The sequence below is a fragment of the Egretta garzetta genome, unplaced genomic scaffold, assembly GCF_000687185.1.
Source record: "Egretta garzetta isolate BGI_Z169 unplaced genomic scaffold, ASM68718v1 scaffold388, whole genome shotgun sequence".
NCBI classification, from domain to species: Eukaryota; Metazoa; Chordata; class Aves; order Pelecaniformes; family Ardeidae; genus Egretta; species Egretta garzetta.
In genome coordinates this window covers 215,963-233,576 of record NW_009260610.1, presented here as the reverse complement: position 1 = coordinate 233,576, position 17,614 = coordinate 215,963, and the positions used below count along the sequence as shown (strand labels likewise).

General features: G+C 39.2%; 1 protein-coding gene across 1 annotated transcript in view; it reads left to right on the top strand.

Moving 5' to 3' along the window:
• Positions 1–354: 354 nt before the first annotated feature.
• The window catches only part of LOC104131677 (E3 ubiquitin-protein ligase parkin-like), a gene marked incomplete at its 3' end in the record, with an annotated part of 228,958 nt that continues 211,698 nt past the window's right edge, over positions 355–17,614 (top strand). The window contains exons 1-2 of the mRNA XM_009644875.1: positions 355–409; positions 999–1,162. Coding sequence (XP_009643170.1) covers positions 355–409; positions 999–1,162 — 219 coding nt within the window. The remainder of the gene's footprint in view (positions 410–998; positions 1,163–17,614) is intronic.

Below are 17,614 nucleotides of genomic sequence, written 5' to 3'. Positions count from 1 at the left end.
TCAATACCCAAGCAGTTTACGTCACAGGTACCCACCATCTAATTGATATAAATCATTTTTTGTTTTATACTGGGTTTTGCTAATTCCTTTGCTTCCTGCTTGCAGAGCTATTGGTTGAAGTGGTCCACTGGGGACGTGTCTACCGTTCATACAATCTCCGTGACTGATATGGATGTAATGAGGTTTTTTCCTGTTACGTAGTTCTTGTAGTCATTGCCCTGACCATGGGCTCAATGAGCACATTCAGACTCCTTATGAAAAACAGCTCTGCCAGCTGAATAGCAGGAAGCTTATGAGTTTATTTGCCAGACTTCTCTGGATGTATAAACTAGTTGCTGCAGCTCTCAAAATGATATGACTGGTGCAGTAGTGATTTTCTGCACTGAGGGTGGATGCCGGCAGGAGTTATGTACTGCAGATATTTTAGTGAACTCTGAAAAGACCACGCTCTAATACAACGCTCCCAAACATTTCTGCTAGCCTGTGATTTTCTCTCTTATCTTTATCTTCTGTAGAATTATATCTGTGGGAAACCAGTTTATATGACTGTGCTTTACTGTGTAACAAGGCATTGTTTTCCCTTGTATTATTTAATGCATTTTGGCTCTAAAGCATACCTCAGTTTCCTGCATTTATTTGTTATAGGCAGTGGGGAAGAGCACAAGGGCACAGAAAGCTGTGTGCCCTGTGCCTGCTAAGGTTAGGACTGAACTGAAAATCTATTGTGCCAATTAGGGACTACTTAGACAGCTGGGTCTTTTTTGATTCTGACTGTTCTCTGTAATTTCTGATTCTGCCAAGGGGAAACACATGGGGTTTGTTTATTGGTCACTAACTATTCTGTGATGGGTTTCAAAATGGTACACTGCAGTATTAATAGCTTTTCTCTGAAAATAGTACATGCTCCCTGAAATTGAAGAGTAAGCCTCTCGTAGTCACTCTAGTACAAACACCTCATGAGAAATGCTCGCTTTAAAAGGTATTTTGCTCTTGTTCAGTGTTTGTCAGGTTCAACTCCAGCCATGGCTTCCCGGTGGAGGTTGGTTCAGACGCCAGCATCCTCCAGCTGAAGGAGGCGGTTGCCCAGCGACAGGGAGTTCCAGCTGACCAGCTGCGGGTGATTTTTGCAGGGAGGGAGCTCAGCAATGACTTGACACTGCAGGTAAGTCTCCCTTGGTAGCTTCGCTTCTGGACTGCTGCCAGCAACACTGCCTCTGCCTCTAATGCTGCCAATCTGACATTCATGCCTGAGATCTAATAGAATAAATAGTGCCTGGGGATTCCTTGAACTTTACTCCACACTGCTTCATTAATTCTGACCTTCTTAATTATGCATTAAAACAGCAAGCAGGAAGGATGGGGGAAGAGAGAGAATACGAGAGAGAGAGCACGAGAGAGAGCTGTGCCTAGTGAATAAATGTTTACTGACTACAGAAGCAAGCCACGCACAATTTCTGTATCTGTTCAATTTCTATCTTACTTATTCCATTTGAATCTTAATGAAGAAGGATGTGAATAAATTGCTCTAAATGAAGTTGCACAGTCATCACATTTTACAGAATTTGTAACCCAATTGTGACCCCTGGAGGATAGCTACAGGGCTGCTGCTGCTCCGTGGGCTGCTGCGCATGTGTGCAGGTGAATGCGCTGCTGGAGGGGTGGTTCCAGATCAGAAAGCCCACAGAAGTGTACTCCAAACCACTGAACTCATAAATGTGTGAAGCTAAGAGAGTAGCAGGGAGCATGGAGGAGCGGCTATAAGTAGGTATCTGAATTTCAGCTCCTGAAGGTCAGCTAACTGTTCTCTTTAATAAATGCAGAGGGCTGTTCATCTGTGGTGAGCAGTAGTAAGCATGGAAAGATAGGTTCAACTTTCTCTTCTGTGCTGTCTTTGCTACCATTACCAGTGCTGCCACAGTTACTTTATAAATATTTTTGTTTATCCTGTGTATGGATTTGGCAGTTTACTCGGGTAGGCAGGGCTTAGCATAAGATCACACATTTAAGACATATGGGGAACTTGAAGAAACCTACTGGCCTTTCAACAGAGTGCAAATACCGTTTTAATGAAATTGCTGTCCTTCTGCAGTGGTATCAAAGAACTGCAGATGCAATCTGTAGTAGTGCAGGTGATTATATAAAAGATCCCTCACAGGCAGAACTATTTCAGATTAATTGGCACTCATATTTCAGAAGTATTGCTGTACTTAGAATGGCTGCTAAGCCTGGGTACAGAAAGTCACTACTGTATTGATGACCTATCACTAGTTCTCCTTGGGTATGATATTTATTGCTTTGCAAAGGGTTTTAGGGAGTTTCAGCACAAAAAGGAAGGTACAGAAATGCGAATTGTTGTCAGTCTCCAATGCATCACCTGTGGATAGTGTTGATGCATATATTCACGGCGCAAATGACACTGTGCTTCACTTACTTATATGTGAAAACATGTATATGAAAATGTAAGAATAAAAAGAAAACAAACCATAAAGTGAATTGTAGAAATTGTCAGTTGCCAGTTGCTAGGTTTGGGTGTCTGTGTTGCTCTGTCAGAAGCTTCTGAACAACTTAGCATTTCCTGGGAAGCTGTAGATATTGGTGTTACTGCCATTTTATGTAAGCAGGAAAGAGATTTTGAGCCCAGTTTTACACTTGCAATGAAGTTTGTGGTTGGCTACAACATACACTCTGTTGCCAGGCTGAATTAAAAAAATGCTTTCCAAATATACAGGCCTGCTGATGACTTGATTAATGTCATTGGAATGTTAGAATTAGCATGTGTAGTCAAGACTTTTTATTATTTAGCAAACTGGACCTAGACTCATTGCTTGGACTCTCAGCTTCTAAAGCAGATAAAAGCAGTTCAAAAGCTGTTTCAGATGGTATAGCACATACTTATTTAAGTGTCGTATAACACTTATGTATTTAAGTGTCTTAAATATCACAATGATTGTGATCAGTGGTGTATCAACTACATTTTTATTCTTGATATGTAATTAAGTGTATTTTACCCTTCTGTGTTTGCATTTTTTTCTGTCAAATATTTGTGTATATGTATTTATTGTGGAAATTTGTCAGCACAAGAAGAAGAGTTGAGAGCTTGAGGTGTTTGAGTTCGTATGGTAGGCTTTTAGGGGCTTTACTAGCTGAATGCTAGTAAAATTTGAGTGCTAGTGAAATACTAACTGCTGACATTTATGTTGCATCTGTAATTTCAGAGTTAACATCACATACAAGCAAATTAACTACGTCTTGTTTTCTAGACCTATGGATTTGCATGCAGAATAAGAAAAATACATCGTAGATTTGTATTCAACTGCTTTTAAGTTATTTTATTTTATGGTAACATAGAATTTTTAGTAAGACCATTTTGTCCTTCCATGTTTCGTAAATTACTTTTGAACTTCTTTGCCCAAGATACTGTGGGAGAATCTAGAGGTCAGGAAGGAGAACCGATAGTATTACAGATAATAGATTATAGAGGACATGGGAAAAGCTGCAGTAATTGCAGGAGTATGGGGCAGGGATATAGGAAGTACTCCAGGATAGAAAACTTCATTGGTTTCACAGCTCACAGAAAAAAACTAGATTTGGCTTGACGGCTACTTTAGGATCTCAGGCAGCTGAAACAAAACCTAACTGAGAATGTGAAAGCTGCATTTGTTTTCCTGTTTGGAGAGAAGGAAAAATCTTTCATGGTAGCTGAACCTTGTAAAAAAGAAATGAAGCTGGAATGGTCAAACGTTAAAGAGAAATTATTATAAGAGAGAAAGTGCCAAGTTGAGATCTTAAATAAGTAATCTGATATCAACAACAACAGTAAAAAAACTGTAGGAAGGATGGAAGTGAAATATATGTGGAGACATTTAATTTGGTACCTCAGATAAGCGTTTTGTCCTTGAAAAAAGAGAGGAAGATGAGACACTGATTCAACTGTGCACAGGGGAGATCAGTATCTTAGCTAGTGACTAAAGGGCAAGTAGTGAAATTAGGGCCATGGTAAGGGAAGATTGGTAACGACTGGATGAAGAATGAGACCTGCAAAATTTGGATCTCATAAGAAGGAATTAGAGCAATAAGCTGCTTCCTAAAAGCACAGCAAATGGTGTCACTTTAAGGGTGCTAAATATTCCAGAGAATGATGAAGAGCTCCCTGCTGATTACAGTTGGAATGAATAGAAGTAATTAATTAATATATACCCAAAATAGGAATTCTTTTAAAAGGCTGTCATGAGTATATGAGTACAGTGGTAAGATCTTCTCATGGTAACCATAAGGGCAAAAGAAGAACAGAACCATAACAGAGTCACCAAAGGAATAAAGAGGAGGTAGCTGCATATCAGTAATAACAAAGTGTTGTAACAGGAGATCACTGCTTGCAACAATATTGTGCTTGCCTCCAAGAATGACAAAATTAGTTAACAAGCCTTCTGGAAGCAAAATATGTAATATTTATTGATACACAATTTTGCTCAATGCAAACAATTTTAAATTTACTACTGGTAATAGAAGCAGTATTATATTAGTACAGGCTTGCCCTTTTTGGAGAACTCAAAATGCTCTTGTGTGAAGAAGCTCTTTGCAAACAGTTTGTAAGAGAGATTCCCTGCCTTGCAGAACTTACAGTGTAAATGTATAAGGCAGATAAATGGTGTGATGGGAATCAGTAATCTGGCTTCTTCAGAATCAGTTTCCCAATCCAGTACCACTTTTTTTTTGACAGTGTTTCCTCTATGAGGTAAATATAGAAAGTACAGTTCTTTAAAACAGAAAAGGACTAAGCATGTGATTAGTAGCAGGACTTGTTAGCTTTAGCACAGTTCTCCACTGAGACAGCTTCTAAATCAGAGTTAGCTTGCATTTGATGGATCATAGGCTTGAGGTTAGGAGCATAGGCTTCACATGAATTTGGCTTTGACTGCATCCATCCATACAGGTGCTTTCCTAAAATTTTTTATACATACATTCAAGGAACAAACGTGATTAGAAGTATTGTTAAACACTGGCGTGAGCTGATGGAATACCTGAAAATGACTAAAAAGGAATGGCATAACTGGAGTAGCAACATAGGTGATAATCTCTAAGAAGGAGGGAAAAGAGAAGTGGTAGGGAAGAGATGGTGCTGTAAGTAATGTTAGTGTGCTGCAGTTTGACAGTGGTTTGGAAAGAGTATGCTCCGTTATGGAAGGATTTTTGAATAGTAAACATTAGAGGTCAATCCAGAGGGCACTTGGTTCTCCTGAAAGCACGTTCCAGTGCTATTGGGTGAAAAGTTCAAGGACAGAGAGAGCACCTTGTGACAACAGGTCTCAGTTTATATCTCTCATATTTTAAATATTTATTAAAATGGGGTATCTTTAATACCATTGTTCTTAGTGAAAAACTTTTTTAGCAGAAACGGGTGTTTGAACAATGGAACATTGCATATTATCAAAGAAGGACCTCGTGTACCTAAATATATGGCAACTTTCTTACTCTCTAAACACAGCTCAGTACAATAGAGCTTCCAGCAGTTTTCGTGTTTCCTTGTTTTAGTTTACTGATGGCACAGAGGAGAAACCAGGTGACACCGTGCAGAATGTGTCCCTAACCAGCAAAAAAACCCCATATGCTCAACTTTAGTTATAAGCCCATGAACACCAAGATTAGAGGGGATCTTTTTGACATACACAAGTAGTGCCTTTTGTTACAACCTAGAGTTTTTTATATGGGATACCAAATCACTCACAAGAATATCTTTGATATTCAGCAGTTTTACAGGTTACAGAATACGGTTGAGCCAACTTTTGAGTACATAAACGCTGTTTGGAGAGATTTGCTCACAGCCATTCTGACTGAATCAATCATCCTATGTGAAATTCAAAGAAAGAAAATTATTTTATGTGTGTGTGTTTAAATCAGTATTTTGGGTCAATATTTGATCGACCTGTGGATCTCTTCTTACTTGTGAAGCTGGAAGAGATGTGTATTGTACTTCTTCAAAACAGAAGAATCTAGCTGAAGAATACTTAGGTGTATTATAGTAATAAAGGAAATCTAGAGATGCTATCTGTATTGCCAGGTAATATGGACTTGGCTGGATCGGTGGGTAACAGTACTGCTCACTCTTGCTTCTTTTGATGGCTGCAGACTCACTGTGTGTGACAACAGAGACTCTATGTGTTGAATAAGATTTTCCAAGGCTTGTGATGGACCTCATGGTATTATATGCCCATAATGAATGTGGAAAGTACCGTGTAGCCATATTTAGTATGAATAAGTCAGGGCCAGCTCAGGTCTACAGATTTTCCATATCTGTTTAAGAGGATACATTGCTTGTTAATTGTTCTGACAGATCAAGATCTAAATGTATTAATAAATTAGACTTTTGAGCCCAGTAACACATTTCCATTCTGCTTTTAAATGTGCTGCTGTTCTATTCTTTTTATGCTAAGTTTTTCCTGGAAGCAGGAGACTATGAAAAAAATTTAACTATAGCTAAATGAGGGATAAATTGTCTTCAAGTAGTTTGGTAACTCCAGAAAGTGAATGGGCCATGTTTGATGGGGCTGCAGCATCTAGTATGGCCTTGAACATTGCTGATACCTTCTGGCTTATTCTGACATTTCCTATGTGTTTTAGTTGGTCTGCTGATGGTTGAGGAGGAAACATGACAGGTTTTCTTTGCAAACTTTCTTCAGTGTGCACTCTCTACAAATCTGTATTTAATTTCTGGAAGTACCTGGGTTTTGGTACCTAGACGAATTCTGACTTATCTGGTAAATCTGATTCATTGTTCCCTGGAACAGGGTTGCTGGTGCCAGTATTCTTATAGGGGTCTTACTGACTCATATTTCTGAATGACCTGTGTTGCCCTTTTAGAATAATTTCCAAATTTCTAAATGTGAGTTTCTTTTGTTTTCCACTTTGCTGACAGTTTCAGTAAGTTGGGAGTCTATTGAATTAGTTTCTGTTCCATCTATGGCTGTTATTACTTTCTTATATGTGAGAACATGTTCAGGCAGCAGACGATTTTTTTTTTAACTTCATTTCTCTTAGGCAGTTAAAATTCACTACATTGAGGCCGTTAAGTCAATTTTATGAAATACATTTCTGAGAGAGCAGTAGCTTTGCGTGGGACTGATAGAGAAACCGCAATACTATTTGCATGAAATACAGTATATTGATAAGAAACTCCTCTGGTAAACTACTGTAGTTCTTCTCAAGACATACATAATGTTTCAGAATGAAATTATCTTGAAAATTGCACTAATATTAGATGTGCTTTTGTTTTCTACCTGAATACTTACATTAGACAGGCACTTCTCGAATCTTTCTCGCTTGTTATGAGTATAATCCAATTCATATGTTTACAGTGCTGTCCATTTTTTTATTTGGATCCTGCTTTAGATTGCAGAAGGGAAAATGTATAAGAAAAAACTTCAAAAAGCTGTAGTTGGAGTGGTGTCAGTGGGTAATAGCTTTTATGAGTTTGTAAATCATGACAGTAAAAGAAAGGTCAGCACATGTCTTTCCTTCATCACTGTTCTAAATTGCTCTGGTGAAAAAGTGTTTAGCATACTGCGCACCACTACCAAAAACTATAGTTGAATTAGCAGAAGTTCAAGGATAAGAGGGGTATTTCTTTCCTTCTTCCTCCCTTTCCCCCAAAAGAAAAACATCGTAATAACTATCCTGGTAGACTACATTTATAAGGAAGGATCCATATAGACTCTGTGTTTTCTAATTCATAACTAAAATAGAACAATCATTGACAAATATTTTATTGTGTTAAAAAAACAGGAAAAATAGGATTTATTTGACACTTTACATAGCTAAAATACTGGATTAAGAAAAGGGAAATTGGGACAAAGTATCTGTGGATTATTTTTTAACACTGAGAATTTTGTGTCTGGAAAATAAAATTGTAACGGAAGAGATGGAAACTTCAGTGTTGGAATTATATTTTAAAATAGCAGGTAGCATACCAAATACACCTTCTAAATAGAAAGGTGGAATGGAGTCCCTTTCCATTATAATTTCTTTGCTTTAGTCTTAATGTTACTTATTTAAATTTTTACAGCTCTGATCATCTGAAATGTCATCTGTAATGCATTCATGTTTGTAATTATCAAGGTCACACAGCTATTTAGTAAACCATTCTGGATTTCCTTCTTATTTTATTTTTGTTTTTCAAGTTTTCTCACTCATTTTAATTGAAAATATTTGAAGGAATCTTAAATGCTTCATATCTGATTACAGTTTTCATCACAGGTGAATCTCCATACTATAGGAGAGACAGAATTATTTCTGTTAGGAGTGGCTTTGATGGGGGTGGGCGGAAAAGAAGAAATCAAAAGAACAGAGTTGTTGAATTATGATATCAAAAGCCCCATGAAAGGAAATTACACTGGTCACCCTAAAAAAAATAACACCAATGCAGGCTTAAAGGGAAAGAAGACAATTATTTTAGGAGTTATTGAAGGAAAAGTAGGTATATAATTCCTTATATATCATTTCATTGGAGCAACCCTTGATGAGTTTACAATTCCTAGAAGTTTTCTTATGAACTCTACAAGGCTGTTGAAGAAATGAATGTGAAGCGTTTAAAAAAAAAAAAAAAAAAGTAATAAGCAGAACAACAGAGCAATGCAATTTTCTCTCCTCATTTAGACTAAAGAAAGCAGCAAAAATACCTGTTCCACAAATGAAATAATTTTTACTTTCTTCATATACAGAACAGGTTGTTATTTTATTTTTTTCAGGTAAATTATTGGCTCCATTGATTTAGTGAAAGTGATGACATTGACTTTCCATCAGCCAGCATTCTCCCTCTCATCCTCTCTCCCTCTCATTTTCTCTCATTCATTCTCCCCCCCTTCTTCTCTCTCCCTTTTTCTCTTTCACACACACACACTCACGCACACTCCTTACTGTCCTGGGGTGCTCCTCAGCTCATGTGAAATGCTGTACATTCCATCCATAGAAGTATGGACGTGACTCCTCTTTCTTCTGAGTCCAGTTTCCAGTGCTGTTCCTGAAGGGACTGATCAGTGTTTTCCTCACTTGTACTGTTTTTCTTATGAAGTTTCCCATAGTTCAAGTCACTTTTCCTGCTTTCATTTTTGCCTCCCCCAATCAATTCCAGTTCTTTGAAATCCCATTGCCATCCAATATCTATTGCCCATTGCAGTGTTAAACCAGCTTAGGAAACTAATTGTTCTTTGTAATCTTTCCCTTTCCCAGCCTGTGAGATAAAGGTGGGGAGAGAATGAGAAAACTAAGTTACCTTGCAGATCTGCTTTACTTGCCAATGAGCTGACATTTTCTTCTACTTGTGGTTTCTGTCTTTCCTCGGATGATCTGGTTCTCTACTAACTGTTGACCTCCTTGTCTGCTCTTCTTGTATATAACCAAGAAGCTGAAAGATCTGCAGGAAGCTCTAGAGCTACAGGATAATCTGCAGGCAGTGGAGGGGGCCTTGTGGGAAATTGGGGAGGATTGTCATCTGACAAGGAGTCACAAGAGGTATGCTGCCTTCTGGGAGCTAAGGGCCAAGTTGTTGCCAAGAGGGTGCCACAACTTGTCAAGAGCATGGACTATTTACTGTCCTTTGCTACTCTTTCCTGTGGGCATGAATGGCACTGCAAGCTGGAACCTGGGCAGAATCAAGGAAGACTATAAAGCCCTGGGGGTGCAAACAACAAGTATTGGTGCCCAAGTTATCTTTTCTTCCATTTTACCAGTTAGAGGAAAGGGTGCAGCTAGAAATAAACGTATAATGCAAGTCAAATTCTGGCTTCGTGGCTGGTGCCATCATGAGGGTTTTGACTTTTATGACAATTGGACATTCTTTGATAACTATAGCATGTTAGGGAGGGATGGGATCCACCTGTCTAGAAGTAGGCTGACCAACTTGGTGTGGCAGGCTTTAAACTGAAGGACTCGGGGGGTGGGGTCCAAAGTGGCAATGCTCACACCATTGCAACAACTGGGGAATAAGTCAGGCCAACCAGAGCAGCGACAAATGTTCCTTAGCTGCCTCCCAAGATGAGAAACAGAAGACCTACCACCTCAAGTGTATGTATATCAATGCATGCAACCTGGGGAACAGCCAGGAGGAACTGGAGTTCCACGCCCAGAAAGAAAGCTGTGATATCATAGAAATAACTGAAACATGGTGGGACGACTCATATGACTGGAGGATCACGATGGATGGCTATAGGCTGTTTTGTAAAGGCAGGCAGGGAAGAAGAGGAGGAAGAGTTGCACACTATGTTAAGGAGAACCTTGAATGTAGTCATGATTTAACCCCAGCTTGCAACTAAGCACCACACAGCCGCTTGCTCACTCCCCCGCAGTGGGATGGGGGAGTGAATTGGAAGAGTAAAAGTGAGAGAACTCATGGGTTGAGATAAAGACAAAGTTTAATACATAAAGCAAAAGCCACGCGCACAAGCAAATCAAAACAAGGAATTCATTCACTGCTTCCCATGGGCAGGCAGGTGTTCAGCCATCTCCAGGAAAGCAGGGCTCCATCACACGTAACAGTGACTTGGGAAGACAAATGCCATCACTTTGAATGTCCCCCACTTCCATCTTCTTCCCTCAACTTTATATGCTGAGCATGATGTCATATGGTGTGGAGTACCCCTTTGGTCTATTGGGGTCAGCTGTCCCGGCTGTGTCCCCTCCCAGCTTCTTGTGCATCCCCAGTCCAGCAGAAAAGGCCTTGGCTCTGTGTAAGCCCTGCTCAGCACTAATGAAACCATCCCTGTGTTATCAGCCCTGGTTCCAGCACAAATCCAAACCATAGCCCCATACCAGCTACTATGAAGGAAATTAACTCTATCCCAGCCAAAACCAGCACAAATGTATAGAATTCAACTCTGATGATTGTGGAAGCCCTATTGAATGCCTCTGGGTCAGGATCAGATTTGTCTCCAAGGGGATCTTACAGTAGGCATCTGCTACTGACCTTCAAACCAAGACAATAAGTCCAACAAAGCAATATTTGGGCCATTTAAGCTAGCTTTAGGTCAACAGAACCTGGTTCTTATGTGTGACTTCAATTACCCAGGCATTTGTTGGAAGAAAATGCAGCAGCTCACATGTCATCCATCAAGTGCTTGGAATGAGTAGAGGACTGCTTCCTCACACGATTGTTGGTTGTGCCAACCAGGAATGAGGCACTGTTGGACTTGCTACTCACAAACCAAGAAAACTTGATTTGTAGTATCTCGGTTAGTGTTAGCCTTGGCTTCAGCGATCACAGTATTGTGGAGTTTGGGATCCTGCAGAGCAGGATTTTAGATTTTAGATCAGCTGGCTCAGAGCTCAATTGGGAGGGATTCCGTGGGAAGCTTCCATGGAGAATAAAGGAGCCAGTGAGTGCTGGGAGTTTTTCAAGAATGCGCTTCCTAAAGCAGAAAACCAGTTCATCCTCTTTATAGGTAAGGGAAGTAGGTGGAGCAAGAGTCCCCCTTGGCTTAACTGTGAGCTTCTGAGTCTGCTCATAACCAAAAGAGAAGCGTATCAGAGATTAAAAAGCAATGAATATCCATTGAGAACTACAAGGGCATTGCCAGTGCAAGTGCAGAGATGAAATTAGAAAAGCAGAAGTTGAGCTTGAATTGAAATTGGCCAGAGAAAGGGTACTTCAGGTACCTAAACAACAAACAGAAACAGAAGAAAAATTCTGACCTGCTGTTAAACAGGAGAGGTGAATTAGTCGCCAACAATGCTGAATAAGCAAGAGGTTCTCAATGCTTTCTTCACCGCTGTCTTTACCAGCACTGTTGGGGCACAGGCCTGGGAAACAAAAATCCACATTGATGGAAACACAGACCCACTGTCAGTGAAGGAAGTGAAGCATGTGAACTATTACAGGAGCTTGACCCCTACAAATAAATGGTCCCTGACAATATCTACCCGAGGGTGTTAAGAGAGCTGGCTGACATCATTGCAAGGCCACTTTCCATAATCTTTCAGAAGTTGTGGAGAAAAGGGGATGTCCCAGAAGACTATAAGAAAGCTGATGTCACCCCCATCTACAAGAAGGGCTTAAAGGAGCATCCAGGAAGTTATAGGCCTATCAGTCTTACTTCAGTCCCTGGAAAAGTTATGAAAGGAATCCTCCCAGGGGATATCAGAAGTCAAATGAAGCACATGATTGGGAAAAGCCAGCATGGATTCACCAAAGGCAAATCGTGCTTGACAAACCTGATCACCTTCTATGACAAAGTAACCCGCTCTGTTGATGTGGGCCGAGCAATAGACATTGTCCATCTGGGTTTCTCCAAGGTTTTCAATACAGTTTCCCACAGCCTCCTCCTACAGAAGCTGATGTATTACGGTCTAGACAAGTGGTCTGTGTGGTGGGTGGGGAACTGGTTGACAGGTCACACTCAGAGGTTGGAGGTAAATAGCTCCTTTTCACACTGACAACCTGTCACAAGAGGGGTCCCCCAAGGATCGATATTGGGCCCAACACAGTTTAATATCTTCATAAGTGATCTGGATGACGGGATCAACTGTACCCTGATGAAGTTTGCTGATGATACCAAACTAAGTGGGGAAGTGGACACTTCGTAAGGGAGAGCCACCCTGCAAGAAGACCTGGATAGGCTGGAAGAGTGGGCTTACAAGAACCTTATGAAGTTCAACAAAGACAAATGTAAGTGGTTTGCACCTGGGAAAACATAATCCAGGAGTGCAGCACAGGCTGGGATCTACCTGGCTGGGGAGCAGCTCAGTGGGAAGGGACCTGGGGGTACTCATGGACAATAAGCTCAATATGAGTGAACAACATGCTTCTGCAGCAAAGCTGCTGCAGCAAAGAAAGCCAACAGGATCCTGAGTTGCATCAGCAAAGGCATCACCAGCAGAGATAAAGAAGTCAGTATCCCACCCTACTCAGTGCTTGTCAGGCCACACCTGGAATCGTGTGTACAGTTTTTGTCCCCGCTATTCAAAAAAGAGGTGGACATGCTGGAGGGAGTCCAGAGAAGGGCCACCAAGATGATCAAAGGACTGGGAAGTCTGCTGTATGAGGAAAGGCTGAAAGAACTGGGTTTGATAAAAGCCTTGATAAAAGAAGGCTTAGGGGAGATGTTATCACCATGTTCCAGTATGTAAAAGATGGCTACAAAGAAGATGGAGACTCCCTTTTTACAAGGAGTCACATGGAAAAGGCAAGGGGTAATACGGGTGCAAGTTCCTCCTGGGGAGATTCCAACTGGACACAAGAGCGAAATTTTTCACAGTGAGAACATCAGCCATTGGATTAATCTCCCCAGGGAAGTGGTGGATTCCCCAATATTGGACTTTCAAGATTCGTCTGGACAGGGTGCTGGGCTTTCTGGTCTAGACTGTGCTTCTGCCAAGAAAGGTTGAATCAGATGATCCATGAGATCCCTTCCTACCTGGTATTCTGTGATCTCAGACAGCTGTGTTCCTTGCAGGAAAACAGCCAGGCCCTCTTGTGAGATACTGGACTTCATGCATATCTTCATATCAGTTTGTCTATATATGTGTGATAATGTATAAAAGGCTATCACCTTATTTTAGGTAATTTTGAAAAGTTATGTAAATTTTGGCAACTTCTTGGTTGATGAGGTTACACTTCTCATGAAGAGACATGTACATGACACCACAGTTGCTAGTTTTATGGTAGAATTAATATAAAAAAAAGATACCAATAACGAAACATCTTTAAACTTCAAAACATTTCTAATACAGTTTTTCCCTATTAACTATTTGACATAAAACAGCATGATGGAAACATATAAAAGTTTTATTGTCATATATTTGGTATGCGTGATATACCAGAGCTCTGACTTCATGATTTGTTTCTTATGGAGCTCATCCCGAATTATCCTATAAAATATTTTTACTGTACTACCTTAGCATCTTTAACATACCAATCTAATCATTTGTATCTTTCACAGTATGTAGCATATTGTGAGTACAAAACAGATAAACGTATGCAAGTATGTTTAAGTACAGAATATAATAGCTACTTTCCTCTTTAACCAACATCATATAACCTTTATTCCTGCATTATTTTCGTTACCCTGGATGGTGATTTGGGGTCTTTGTTTACCATTTGTCTTATAGCAGTGTGTTTATTACTGTAGCTTAAGCACATGTAATTTAAAGTGTTTGAGCTTCAGGAAAGGAAGAATCAATCTAATTTTAAAACATCTTAATGTTTCTACTGTCAGAATTTTATAGCAAAAATGTCTCAATGACAGTAGATTACAATAAATAAATTAAAATGACCAGTTGAATATATATCATTGGAAACCTTATTCTTAGTGAAAGTGGTCCCCCCCTTTTTTTAATAGTGAAAAGCGTAGTGCCTTTCTTCTGAATGTACTAAGGTGCTCAGCTTTATAATACTGGAATTTTTTCTGTAATATTTTATGTAATTTTTGTTTCTGGGCAGCAAGTACTAGTGGAAACTCCTGTTAGTTTTCTCAAAACAATTTTATAATTTTCTGTGCTGTCATAGGAAGATTTTCAATACATTCCACTATGACAAACACAGGAAGAGAAGAAGAGGTGCAACAAAGCAGCAGAATAACAAGGCGAAGAAACGATACATGCATAAAATATGCCATGCTGATGTACCATTTCAAGACTGGGTATCAGAAGGCTAGAAGGACTGTGAAATTTCAGACAGAAAGGGTTCAGGTAGACTTGAAAGGTTTGACAGAGAGGGTTATGCTTAATTAGATGGCATTTACTAAATGTGAGGGAGATTAGATGAGCAACTGAAGAAAAATCTATTATACGGCAGGGTTCATGAAGCATCTGAGGTTGTCCTACCAGGCAGGAAAGCTAGAGGTAAAGTGAAGGTTAGGATATATTAAAGATGACTGAAAAAAAAAAAAAAAAAAAAAAAAAAAAAAAAAGAAACCCAAAGAAATGGACTGCAAAAGCGTATGAATTGACAGCAACCACTGGTAAACCAACATTTAAAAGATTTCCAGTAACTATTGGAATTGCAAATTGTCAATGTGTGAATACAATTTGCAATGTAAGGCTACTTGCAGAGCTATAAAGAGCTGCATTCAAGGCCTGACACCTAAAATAACAGAGATGAACATGTTACGGCCTTCAAAAGAGATGTGATTGCATGCAGAGATCTACCTCAGTGGTAGACTCACTTAGTGGGTCACCAGACCAAAGTGATTTCTCAAGCATATCATCAGATAAGATTAAAGACTTCTCCCTTGCAAAATGGTGATCTTTTTATTAAAATTAAAAAGACTAGAACATTATTCAGTACATTTTTTAAGAAGAGAAAAAAAATCCAAACTGAAGAGCAGGAATCTATGGAAGTCTGTTGTCTGGGAAACTGTTTAGGAAATACTCCAGCTCATTTACCTGATTTGAAGTAGAGTGTGAATGATTACCTACAACAATAAATTGAAATAAAATATTAAACTCAAACTTGCTCAGCATATTCAATATTACCATTCATAATGAAGGCAGATTCTGGGAATTGTTAGCCTATAATCCAGCAAGGCAACTGAAGAATTATGCACTGCAGAATTGCATGCAATTCTAAATACATTATAGGAAACAAGATTTGGAGAGATTGAACCAGTAACTGTTAATTTGGTGGGTTATATTTTCAACCAGAAATGTTGACTTTATAAGCACCATTTAGCCAGGTAAACACTTAGCCTTATTACAAATTAGAGCTATGAGTTCTAATTCTGATTTCAGAAGAGTGGAGAAACTGGATGCAGTAACACATAACAGTATTAGTACCTACACTATGTGCCTGCAATGATTTGTGCACTTGCTTTTCAGAGGACCATTCTATAAATGCCATCCTTTTATCACTGCAGAGGTAATAAAAGCAGCATCCCCAGAAGTGTTCATTTCTGATGGAATTCATTGCTGATCTCATCTATTTAAGTGAATGCAAATGAAAGTTCTCTCTCCTGTTTCTCTGAAGAATTGATGCATTTCTGACTGGTGAGTACTGCACGCTGTCAGTCTCCAGAAACAAATGGAGGAAGATTGACACAGAATGGGTTCATACCTCAAGTAGCCACAGGATTTAATCTCCTTGCGTCTCTGGGTGTATATATGTCAGTCATAAAATAGTCTGTGAATTACTTATCTCCTGACATAATTCAAATCTCTCAGAAATGTTATTTTTCTGTTAAAAAGAAGGATTGACTTTGTAAGGCCCCTATGGGCTATATAAAATATTGAAAAAATTGCTATTGATAAATAAATGAAATATAGAACTGGCAAGAGAGTTCACTTTGTTCACATTTATGGAAACTTTCATATGTTCTGTTGTTTCACTGCATTAGGAGACATGCTACCTCTGTTGTACGGTAATATACAGTGATATATCATGTATTTATAGTTAAAGCTAAAAATTGAACTTTTCTAGCAGCAGAGAACAGTAATAGCCCTGCTGGATATACGCTAGCTCACAGTAAGGCCAGTAACCATAGTTTTAAAGTTGCGCTGTACTGGAGACTGTCAGTCAACATTGGGGTTTCTAGTGCTGCTTACATGAGAGAAGTTGCATTAGAGTTTAGAAAAGAGAGGCTCTGAGAGAGTAATAACCTTTCCTAAAATGAGGGAAAGATGAGGTTTGCTTTTAAGGCTTATTTTGTCATTGCCCGCTTTGAAATCTCTTTGTGGTAGCTTCATTCAGTCCTTTTTAAAATGGCATTGGCGTGCTGACATTTCAAAAGGCACATACCAGGAACGGCGTGTGAGATCTTGTTGCCGAAGAATTGTGTGTCATGTCCTGACTTCATTACACTACAGGGAGGAGGCTGCAGTATGTATTTTAATGGCCCTATAACTCAGTAATCCTCATAGTTTGGTAACTTTATGTAGTTTTGAAGAAGACTACTATTTTCTTGAATAAAATGGAACTTGAAGAAATTATTTATTTGGCTGTGTCAGGCTGGTATGTTTCCTGTGTAAGTCAGGAAAAGCTTATGACACGCATTTATATTTCTGATAGAAATGTATTTATACTAATTCATTTTTATCCTTTTTTCATTTAATGGTGAGTTACAGCCATGTGTTTCGATTGTATCAAGGTGTATTAATTCATTTCCAGCCTTTCATCTTGGAATGTCAACTGCAGGTTTTGAGCTGCAAGAGGCACTGCAACCTACTGTTATGAGTCCAAATAATCACTCACAGTGCAATCTGCCAATATTGCTGCTTTTGTATTTTAGTCTACTATTAAGTAGACTATGTTAGAGGTTCTTTCTTGTGTAGTCAAGATACGCTGACTATGTAAGAAAAAGTACTCTTGCTGGACACCCTGCTTATTCACCTTTCTTTTTTTGTTGCTCTCAAATGTGTTTACTGCAGTCAATATTTCACTCAGTGCAGAGTTCAGGTTGATGATCTGATGTCTCATGGACCAGCCTTTTGGAGACTTCCTACCCAGGGCCTGAATGAGTATGAATCAAATTTGTATTCTTTTTTATCAAACTTCCGTTTAGAATTGTGGGCTGTGATGGTTTTGTTTCTTTTGTAGTTTACCTCTTCTGCAATTTATGATGCTTTTCTGTAAGACAGGTCAAATGCTGCATTTAAAAATGTGTTTTAAACTGAACATTCTGCGGAAGAACCGAAG